This window comes from Salarias fasciatus, chromosome 18, assembly GCF_902148845.1.
Source record: "Salarias fasciatus chromosome 18, fSalaFa1.1, whole genome shotgun sequence".
In the NCBI taxonomy this organism is placed as follows: domain Eukaryota; kingdom Metazoa; phylum Chordata; class Actinopteri; order Blenniiformes; family Blenniidae; genus Salarias; species Salarias fasciatus.
In genome coordinates, this window is record NC_043762.1 from 17,745,242 (window position 1) to 17,755,852 (window position 10,611).

Below are 10,611 nucleotides of genomic sequence, written 5' to 3' on the forward strand. Positions count from 1 at the left end.
TTAACCGTTAATGTATATCAGACATCTGTGTGTTGTTTATTCATTATTTATTTATTTTTCTTTCTTCCTTATTTATTTTTGTTATTTCATTTATTTATCAAAGTGTTTTCTTCTTAAGAAAACGCGTTATTTTATGTATATATGTCAAAATTGCTTATTGTATTATTGAAACGTGTCAATAAAACTTGCTGAGGAAAAAAAAAACAGGAAAAAAAACACCAAAATATAAATAATGGTTTTTCCACCTCCCCGCCACTAGGGGGCGATAGCTCCACTTCTGAAGGGCAATGTCTACCGGAGTAATTGAGGAAACTCAAGAGATTTCTGTCTGTAGCCAACAGAAGCTAGCCGGCTAATCTCCAAGACAACGCAGATTATTTAGTCGGCCGTCTCAGAGTTTGTGTTTTGCGCCATACCCCTCATTGTTTTGTGATACGCCGCCAGCAACCAACTCGAGGCGGACGCCAGAGGACAAGTTTGTACGCGCTGGACGTTTAGCCCGTGTCACTTTCACCAATGATGCTAACGCTGCGGCGGCACGGCTAGCGAGCAACAACCCGCTAACGGAGCCGAGCAGCGGCGCTGTCCGGATGCTTTGATCCGCGACGCGGCGGCGGATTTCGGGGAGTTTCTCGTCGGCCTTGCATCATGTCAAGCAACCGGCCTCAGCAAAGCGCCGGTGGGGCGAGTTCAGTACCGAGCACGAGTAGCAGCAGCAGCGGCGGCAGCTCCGCGGGCACCGGGAACTCTAACGGTGGCGGCGGGGGCAACGCCGTCACAAGCAATGGCAACAATTCTGGAAATGTTGTGCCCTCCCGGTCCGTGACAACCGCCGGCGAGGGCAGCTCGTCGGTGCCAGCTCTGGCCGCCGTGCCGCTGTCCCGGGGCGGCTTTGCCTCCCTGAGCAGACCCTCTGGCTCATCCGGCAGCAGAAAGAAATCCCTCCATCAAGCTCCCCTATACAACGGCCTCTTGAATTCATATGAGGATAAAAGCAACGACTTTGTTTGGTTAGTTTTCTGAGGACGGAGACAGTGAATCGCCGCCTTGTATTTCAGCCAGAAATTTATTGTAAAAGTTCAACAAACCATGCTTGACACTACTCTCTCTTTTTCAGTCCCATTTGCTTTGAAATGATAGAGGAGGCACACATGACGAAGTGTGGACACAGTTTTTGGTGAGTAGTCGATTTACTTGGTTGGTTTTGTTACTTGTTGAAATGTTTAAATAGCATACCTGATCAGTAAACAGCTGCGCAACCTACAGACACAAACTATGATTCACTACGAATCCATACAAATTCAGCATCTGTTCAAAGTAATGACATTGGCATTATTGACTATTTCTGATATCCTTGCAAGTTACTGTATAATTTGGATATGTTACATTGTGTGCACATAATTTAAGTCTATCTTTCCATATAATCCAGTCAGCCTGTCAGCTGTGCGTCTATGTTGTGTGAGTGATATCATCTGAACATTTCTTGCAGTTTCAAGTGCATTCGCCAGAGCTTGGAGGATAGTAACAGATGTCCTAAATGTAATTATACTGTTGATAATGTGGATCAGCTTTACCCAAACTTTCTTGGTAAGTATTGTTGGTGAGAATCTTGAAGTTTGCTCTTTGTGGTTTTCTGTAACAGGAGAAACAACCTTGAAATTTCTTCAAATAGTTTTTTCTCTTATATAATACAAATGTTTGAATTTTACTTGTAACAGGGTTAGTAAGTTTTTCTACTCTTGACTTTGATTGGATAAACAGAAACGTAATCAGCACATTCCAGTGTTTTGTTGTTCTTGAATCTGGGAAAAAAAATTAATTTAGTCATATTTCAGCCATTCACAAAGACTCACCGTCTACTCGTGCAACATTGCTTTTCTGTATATGTCACTTTGCTTCTTTTTCTGTCAGATTCCTAAATATCTTTGTCCTGCTCGATCTGTTTTCCAGTTAATGAACTGATCCTCAAACAGAAACAACGGTCAGAGGAAAAGAGACTAAAATTAGATCATCCTGTAAGTCCAACACATACAAACTCAAGCATTTATTTTTCTTACATTCTACGCACGGTGCTTACACTGAAATTGACAGGAAAATCTGTTCATTGATCATTGTCTCCGTCTCTCAGAATGGGTCTAGGTGGCAGGTCTTTCAGGATGTTTTGAGTCCTGATCAGGAAAACTTGGACCTTGCAAATGTCAACCTCATGCTGGAGCTTCTGGTTCAGAAGAAGAAACAGCTGGAGGCGGTAAGCAAACATCTTACAGAAGTTCTGATTATACTTTCCTCTTTTCAAGAGCATTCCTTTTCTTTGTGTCTGTTTTTTGGTTTTTTAGCTTGTTAAACTCAAACAACGGTAATATGAGACACAGATGACACAACCTGTTCGAACTTGTTTCAGGATAAACATTTTTTTATCACATAAACAGTAAGATGGCAAAGTATCACTTTAAATCACATTGCTCAGTGGCAGCCCCAGGACCAGAAATAAGACTCTACATTTAGGCAGTCAAGCTTTATCTTGTAGAGTAGCACTTGGTAGGGTGTGTGTTCCAACTTTAGGTTGTGGAGTCAGGATTAGAGAGTTGAGTAATATTAAAGCTAATAATCACTTTTGAAACTGCTTTGGACAAATGGTTCGACTGACACTCAGTGAAGGCGCTACACAGTACTATACAGTGTACAAAACAGTACATTCTCTGAAGAATCTGACACATCCTGTTTTGGTCAGTCTGTGTGACATTAATAGAGAAGTGAGGGCTACAATTTATACTGCTCATCTGTGTTGTGCCACATCACCACTCTCACAGAGATAGTGAACACAGTTGTTATTGTTCATCAGTTTTTGAAATAAGTTGCATCACATGCATCTTCATGCTGCTGGGTTACTCATTGCAACTTCGGTGAGTCACAGCATTTTTGCCTACGTACAACACCGTTATTGTCGGCCTCAGCAGGCCTGTGGTGGTGAGGGAATTCCAAACAACATACATATGCCATCTGTGATAATCCACTTGTTTCAAGTAAATCCAATATGTTTTTTTTTTCTTCGTCAGTCCTGTACAAATTTAAGTGACTTTGCCACATTTATGCTGCCATTGTCGTATTATTCTCCCATGCCAGATGCATCATGTGACACAGTGATAATTACATGTGTTTAGGCTACTTTCTAGCTGTTTGCAACGACATCGTGCATCAAAGGGAAACCTATAAATGTCTTCTGCTTGGATTTGCTGTGCTATGTAGGATCGGCACTCACACCTGTGCTATTGAATGAGAAGCATCTAAAATAAGACACTGCTTAAGGACTGTTGCTTAATGTCTGGTGAATCCGCAGTAGCTTAAATTCTCTTCGTGTTTGTTGAGGTTTTAAGTTTTCAGTGTAAAGTTAGATAAACATCTATGCTTTTGTGTGGTATTTTGGATGTCTGCAGATTGTGTCTGATTCTGTCAAAGGTGAATTAAGGTACTTGGGAACTCATTTGGATCAGAAAGTTATTTTTCTGCCATTAGAACTTGAAATATAGTGCTGTCAAACAGCCTTTGAGTAGAGAGAGATCACTTTTCTTCTATTTTAAAGTGCCAGTAGATTCTTGATCTGCCTTCTCCTAGCTCCTTCCAGTAGTAAATTAGTTTTCTATCTTGTACGCTTGTCATTTTTGTATTATTGCCACAAAAAAAAAAAAATCATAAAAACACGTCACATTTCAAATAAACAATACTGCCTACTAAATTGCTAGTACCTCATCTTGCGGATATTAGTTTCCTCTCCTGGTTTCATCCTCTGTTTTGGCTGAACAGCTGCCTGTAATCCACATATAGGACACATTTCTGATTCGTTACTAGTGTGTGTTCTTACTTTTCTCTGAAGATTTGCCTCTGGACATGTTTAATTTCAGTGTTACCTGATTGGACTTGAATTTGTTTAGTCAGTAATTCATTTTGCTTAATCAGCTGTGAATTTCTGAATCGATGAATGTAAAGACTTTTCCGAATGTTGAATTTCCTGCTACTACAGCTATAATCAAATGTAGCAATTGTTTTTCCTGTCATGTATTGTATTTACAACTGATCCAATCAATGCTTTAATGTCAACCAAAACATGGACAAGTAACCCTTAAACAATGCTTGGTGAAAATATTTGTGCTAGTGCAAACATTTTCACCGTGGGGATCAGGCTTTGGTCGCCCATCAGACGTTGTGGTATTAAGCAAATCTTTCCCGGCCTCGCAGATCTTGTCAAGTGTGAGCTTCAGTGACTTTCTGCCCCTGGTTTATTTTGTTGCGACAGGCATGCAAAGCATGAGACACTACTGGCCGCAGTCGTCAGTCAGTTGTTGTCGAGCACTCTGAGGCTGTTCTGTTCTGGTGTCTTTATCAGGTGTCATGGTGGGTGTGTTTTTCTCCAAAACGAAAAATCATTCAATGCAATGACTTGTTTTGAGAAATGTGCTTACTGTCCAGTTCTTTGTTTTTACTTTCTGAAGAAGATGATGTGTGGTAGTGTCACCATGAGTTTTCAATTCAAGTAACCACTGTGGTCCCCAGATATGGTTTCAGAATTTCACTTTTCTAAGAGACAACAAACTAATAAAGAGAAAATTTGATCCGAACATATTTTCATCATACCAGCGCAGGTTTGGCTTCAGTTGTGTTTTTATTTAATCATGTTTGGTGTCTGTTTCTCCAATAGGAATCCCAAGCAGCTCAGAGACAGATCCTCATGGAGTTCCTTAAAGAAGCCAGAAGAAACAAGAGAGAGGTGCTCCTGCTTTTGTAGCTATTTGATGAGAATAAAAATCGAACGTAGCTACTCGCTGTGTCAGGAAAAGTTACATATAAGACATAGAGTCATATTTTATCCCTTTATTTGTCAACAGCAACTCGAGCAACTACAGAAAGAGCTCAACTTTCTCGAAGACGACATAAAACGTGTTGAGGTAATTAAACTGCGCCCTTTAAAACCTGAAATAATCAATAGCTCCCATTTTCTCCCCATGTACAGTCACAGTGCAGCAATGCCTGCCATCAGGAGGCAGTATATTATGAAGAACTGGTGTCTTTAACAGGTTAAAACAAGTGATTGTGTTTTCAGGAGATGAGCGGGCTATACTCCCCAATGATGGAGGCAGAGTGTACGGTTCCTAATGTCGAGGCTCCATCTCCTGCACCAAGGTACTGCTAAACTTTAGCAAATTATATGTGCGTTTTCTAACTGTGTCGTGTTTTTGACAAAATTTGTTTCTGTTTTTGTTTTTTGTTTTTTTTGTAGCTGCAGTAGTATTATTGAACCTCCTGACTACAACCAGCCTCCTGGGTTTGGCGGAACAACCCAGGTATGTTAGGAAGAGACCTGACACATGCACACTGAGGATGGCATTGTTGTTCTTCACATCAGTGTTTTTCAAAATTTCTTATTCTTGTCAGATGCATTGCAATAATATGTTCTTTAGCCCCCACGTTACATCATTAGTACAAATGTAATTGGGTACATTTTGAAAGAGGACACTTGTCAGTACAAGTTTAGCTCGCACTTAACTGAATACTCCGGATTGCTTTTCCAGGGTAAAAGACAGACTTGGTACAACAGCACGCTGGCATCAAGAAGAAAGAGGCTTACGGCTCATTTTGAGGATTTGGAGCAGTGCTATTTCTCCAACAAAATGTCTCGCATCACAGGTACTCCTCACGGATCGCTATTGTTGGCAGCACAAACACCCGAGCTCAGTAAATACACTGACTTTATGTTGCTTTCTGGATAATGTGAAGCACATTTTCATAGAGGAAGAACACAAGTGACAAGATACTGTTATGCTGGTCCAAGCGTATACTCTATAAGTTATTCTAACTTTTTTCAACATTTACATAAATTTTTCTAAATGTTGTTTTTCTTTTTCTTTTTTTGTTTTTTTTATATATCTCATTCGCAGTTGTGTTTGTACTGACACTGTGTGTACGTTGCTTGCAGATGAGGGCAGGAACCTGAACCAGCTGGATGATTTCATGGAGTGTTTGTCCAAGTTCACTCGCTACAACTCTGTGCGGCCGCTGGCCACCCTCTCTTATGCCAGTGACCTTTATAACGGCTCCAGTATTGTCTCTAGGTAAGAAAAAAAATCATTTGCAATAATTTTGTAAATTAGATTTATGGTTAGATAGCATGTTTTTGAGATGTTTATTTATAAGACAAAGACAATGTGTATTTTTTTCGTACAGTTGTGTCACATGATTCACTTGAGCAAACATTTCTTTGTAAATTGAGTGAAGTGTATCATTATGTGGTTTTAAGATACTTACATATATCCTCTATAGAAGCAGCTGTAATCAGGCCACTGACTACCTTCACACTTGTGTTTCAGTATTGAGTTTGACCGTGACTGTGATTACTTTGCCATCGCTGGCGTGACCAAGAAGATCAAGGTGTTTGAATATGGCACTGTCATCCAGGATGCAGTGGACATCCACTACCCCGTCAATGAAATGACCTGCAATTCCAAAATCAGGTGAGGAAGCAACGTTGATCATTCATCACCGAAGCGCTCAACTCCTTGAACTCATAGGGGAAAGACAGGGAACTCAGATCACCAAATTCTCTTACAACGTCTAAGAAATTCTTATTGAAAAAGCAGAGCCAAAAGAAACTAACTACGGTTTTGGGCTTGAGTCTCATTGTGAAAACGTTCTCTCTTTTTGTAGCTGTATCAGCTGGAGCAGTTATCACAAGAACCTTCTGGCCAGCAGTGACTATGAGGGAACCGTTATTCTGTGGGATGGTTTCACTGGCCAGAGGTCCAAAGTCTACCAGGTGTGCAAGCCTTTCCTGACTGAGCTCAGTTGCTGGGACACATTTATTTGCATGATGGGTTTTTAATTGTCTGTGTCGTCTTTCCAGGAACATGAAAAAAGGTGTTGGAGTGTTGACTTCAATCTGATGGACCCCAAACTGTTAGCCTCTGGCTCCGATGACGCTAAAGGTAACTGTAGCATTGCAGACATACCGTTCATCTTTGAAACCTCTTCTCCACCCTGAGTTTAAACGGTCTCTTTTGCCGTTGTGTGTGTGTGTGTGCGTGCGTGTGTGTGTTTTTCCCTTCCTCTTCAGTTAAGTTGTGGTCAACCAACCTTGACAACTCGGTGGCCAGCATCGAGGCAAAGGCCAACGTTTGCTGCGTTAAGTTCAGCCCAACTTCCAGATATCATCTGGCTTTTGGTTGTGCAGGTAAGGCTTCAGTTGCTTTTATGTTTTGCCTGATAGATGTTTTTCAGTTTGTCTTCGTTGTCTAACTGATCTAATCAAACCCCCTAACAGCCTTGTGTTTTAGCAGATTTTACTGAAATAAGATCTAGATTTTGTTTGTAGTGAGTTCAGTTATTTTCAGATGTCCGTACTGAATCACATAACAAAGACAAACATGCTTTTTTTCTTTATTTTCTTTTTTAGCCTGTTGTGATGAATTATTGCTCATTTCACACCACTGTAGCTTCTCCTTGTAGACCACTCATTTCCTCCTGCGGTCAAACAGACCCTGGTGGTCTCTCTTCCAGACACACTTACGAAAACCTCCTTTATTATTTCCCCAAGGAGAAATAGGAATTATTAGAAATTCTTTGTTGTCCACTGACACAGTCATGTAACTAAAGCTGGATAATAAGAGAAACTTTGTTATGTGGTGGTAAATCGCTCTGGATTATTCACCCCGTTCCCCTGCGTCTCTGAGCTTCAAGTCCACTAAGCCGGGGAAAAGCAAACCTGCGCTGAGTCTTTGAGTTGCTGATTTGCTGGGGCACAGGTACAATAGTGAACCAGAAACAAGCAGGCATGTTGCACCATATATTACAAAACACCAAGGATGGTGGAGACGTTTCCTGTTTAAAAATCCTATTGAGCATATGCCAACATTGCACCATTTTCCTAACAGGACTGTGTTACTTGTGGTTACTGGACCAAACTGACACCCCAAGTTGTTTTCAGTCCCTTTTTATTGAGTGTTCCTTACTGTTCCTGGGCATGTTTTATTTACTTTTTTACATTTTTATGTCATGTTCCAGACCACTGTGTCCACTACTACGATCTACGCAACACTAAGCAGCCAATCATGGTGTTTAAAGGCCACAGGAAAGCCGTGTCTTACGCCAAGTTTGTCAATGGAGAGGAGATTGTCTCTGCGTAAGTGTGTCTTGTTTTGTTTTCAGCGGTAGCACATCGACATTTCTCTCTCATACAATAGTCGAAAAAGTTTCTAATGTTTTTGGAACTTAGAGGTTCTATATGCATGTATGAAATCCCCCTTACATTAACATGTTGTTGAGAATGACGAGAAAAAGGGACTGTGACATTTCTGTTAAAATGGAACCTAGAAATAAGACCTCCAGAAGTGGAGATGACTCATTAACAGAAAAGAGAAGCAGTTATTGACTCACATGTATTCAAGCACATTTTCTCTCTTGCAGGTCAACGGACAGTCAGCTGAAGCTGTGGAATGTCAACAAGCCTCACTGCCTGCGCTCCTTCAAGGGTCACATCAACGAGAAGAACTTCGTCGGCCTGGCATCCAATGGAGACTACGTGGCCTGTGGTAAGAATCACAGAATGTTGTAAACATTTCTCACACGTGAAGAAATAACAGGATGAGCGATGATTGCCACATCTTTGTGTGTGTGTGTCTACAGGCAGTGAGAACAACTCCCTGTATCTATACTACAAAGGACTTTCCAAGACGCTGTTAACGTTTAAGTTTGACACAGTGAAGAGCGTTCTAGACAAGGACAAGAAGGAAGACGACACCAATGAGTTTGTTAGTGCCGTCTGCTGGAGGGCCTTGCCTGATGGAGTGAGTCTGACTTCACCAATACTCTAAGCCTACTCCTACTAGTCATTTTTCAATATCTTCATATTTCTTAAAAGCAATGTAAGCTACAGAAAGTGAAGAGACACCCAGTTCAAGACGAGGGATATTTGTTTGCCCATCACACTAAATCGTCATATTGTTTAACTAGTGAACACGCATCCATGCAGTAATTTGTGTTTTCAATAGTGACATTTTCTTTTCCAGGAGTCTAATGTACTGATTGCTGCCAACAGTCAAGGAACAATCAAGGTGTGTTTTTTTTTTAATTTGTGAATACGTGTTCATATAGTCAATAAGTTAACCCCAGTCAGAGTTTTGTGAAAGTTTCCTCCAGGCAGGAAGTGAGTTTCTAACCTCCTGGGTGTGTCTTCTCTGCCCACACAGGTGCTTGAGCTCGTCTGAAGAACCTTGTTGTATGCAGTGGTGTTTGAAGCTGCCATCAGCCTTTTCTTTTTTTTGGCGAGAGGAGTAATTCACGCAGGGAGATTCCAGTCTGCCCAATGAGCAGCAAGACAGCTGAAGGAAATATCACCTCTCTTTTTTTAAATGAGCTACCAGCTTTGGAACAGCAGCAGAGACTGTGGACCAGTCCATCAGCATGGCAGGAGAGCATGTGCTGCTGTGTTACAGCATTAGATAATCCTCCAGCTGATGCATGAAACGGAACAAGAGACTTTATTTCTTTTCAGTAATGTTCAGCTGATGGAATAGTTTTTTTGTTTTGTTTTGGGTTTTTTTTTAGCCTTTTAAGTCAAATCAAAACTTGTACCTTTTTCTTTTTTTTAATTCATCTGCCACTCTCAAAGGTACATTCAGCCAAATGCTATCTGCAGGATGCATTCTCTCTTAAAGGCCAAAGCACAAGACGAAACGACACAAGGCAGATCACACTCTAGAGGAGTGTCATCTGATTGAGCTTTTAATTTCCTTTCTTTGACCGTCTGCCTCTCGTTTTCACCTCTTATGTGTAGCTGTGTTTGTTTCTGATTGGGAGAACCCGTTTTAATAGGTCTGACTTGAATCTCATTCTTTCATATGCATTGTCGGTTCCTCGTCTGGCTTCAGAGTGCAAAATGCAGGGTAACTTTTACAAGTCAAGGAAGACCAATGAATTAAGGACATTTCAAGAATGCTTTTATTTGTGCTGGTATTTGTTACTATCAGAACAAAATTAGACGGCGTATCAGTTATCGCAACAACTCATTTAACTTGAGGTGTTGAGCTGCGGTGCCTCCTGGAACTGGACTTTTATGTATGTGAGTTATTTGTTACTTGTTGAAAAATTACAACCTCACAGAATCAGCTTTAGTTCTATTAAAGTAGCAATGGAATCACTCCTCACATGCTTTAGGTTTGAAACGTATCATCTGTACTGAGCTACATTGTAACTTGGGGCGAACTGCTGTCAGTTTCTGTGGTTAAACATGCTGACCCATGAGTGAATTTGGGAAATGTCGCCAAGACCTGCCTATTTTATGATAACTGAGTGAGAGAGAGGTTTTGTATTTGTATAACTGAATAAATTATTTCGAAACTATTCTGTAGTGTTTCATTGTTTTTTGTTTTTTTTTGCTGCGGTACCTCATAGCAAGGACTAAAGATAATGTTCTGATCGTGTGATCTTTCTTTTCATAAGATTACATAAATGAGTGTAGTTATGCTGTTGATTAGATGCTGGGTGAGTGTGACTCTGGTACGTTGGGTAGAGTGGGTCCTCCCTCAATTGGAATGTGGCAGGTTTGATTCCCTGTCAATACGTCTT

General features: G+C 40.8%; 1 protein-coding gene across 2 annotated transcripts; it reads left to right on the forward strand.

Moving 5' to 3' along the window:
• The first annotated feature begins 315 nt into the window (after positions 1-315).
• On the forward strand, positions 316-10,386 carry cop1 (COP1 E3 ubiquitin ligase). 2 transcript variants are annotated; one of them, XR_003933422.1, is made up of 21 exons: positions 649-1,010; positions 1,118-1,177; positions 1,490-1,587; positions 1,951-2,015; positions 2,129-2,248; positions 4,694-4,762; positions 4,881-4,940; positions 5,096-5,175; positions 5,273-5,336; positions 5,565-5,679; positions 5,969-6,104; positions 6,360-6,503; positions 6,697-6,805; positions 6,893-6,974; positions 7,103-7,219; positions 8,050-8,167; positions 8,452-8,576; positions 8,671-8,831; positions 9,054-9,098; positions 9,234-9,828; positions 9,859-10,386. XR_003933422.1 is itself a non-coding variant. In XM_030114687.1 (20 exons), exons 1-20 carry the CDS (start codon positions 649-651, stop codon positions 9,249-9,251), a joined length of 2,148 nt encoding a protein of 715 aa, XP_029970547.1. In that variant the 5' UTR covers positions 316-648; the 3' UTR covers positions 9,252-10,386. The 2 variants fall into 2 exon arrangements, 1 of the variants encoding a protein (XP_029970547.1); XM_030114687.1 differs by having other exon boundaries at positions 316-1,010; positions 9,234-10,386.
• The last annotated feature ends 225 nt before the right edge of the window (positions 10,387-10,611 follow it).

Coding starts and splice junctions, on each gene's coding strand:
- cop1 (XM_030114687.1), top strand. CDS start 649: ATGTCAAGCAACCGGCCTCAGCAAAGCGCCGGTGGGGCGAGTTCAGTA. Junction 6,504..6,696: donor ACCTGCAATTCCAAAATCAG/GTGAGGAAGCAA, acceptor CTCTTTTTGTAG/CTGTATCAGCTGGAGCAGTT. Junction 7,220..8,049: donor TCTGGCTTTTGGTTGTGCAG/GTAAGGCTTCAG, acceptor GTCATGTTCCAG/ACCACTGTGTCCACTACTAC.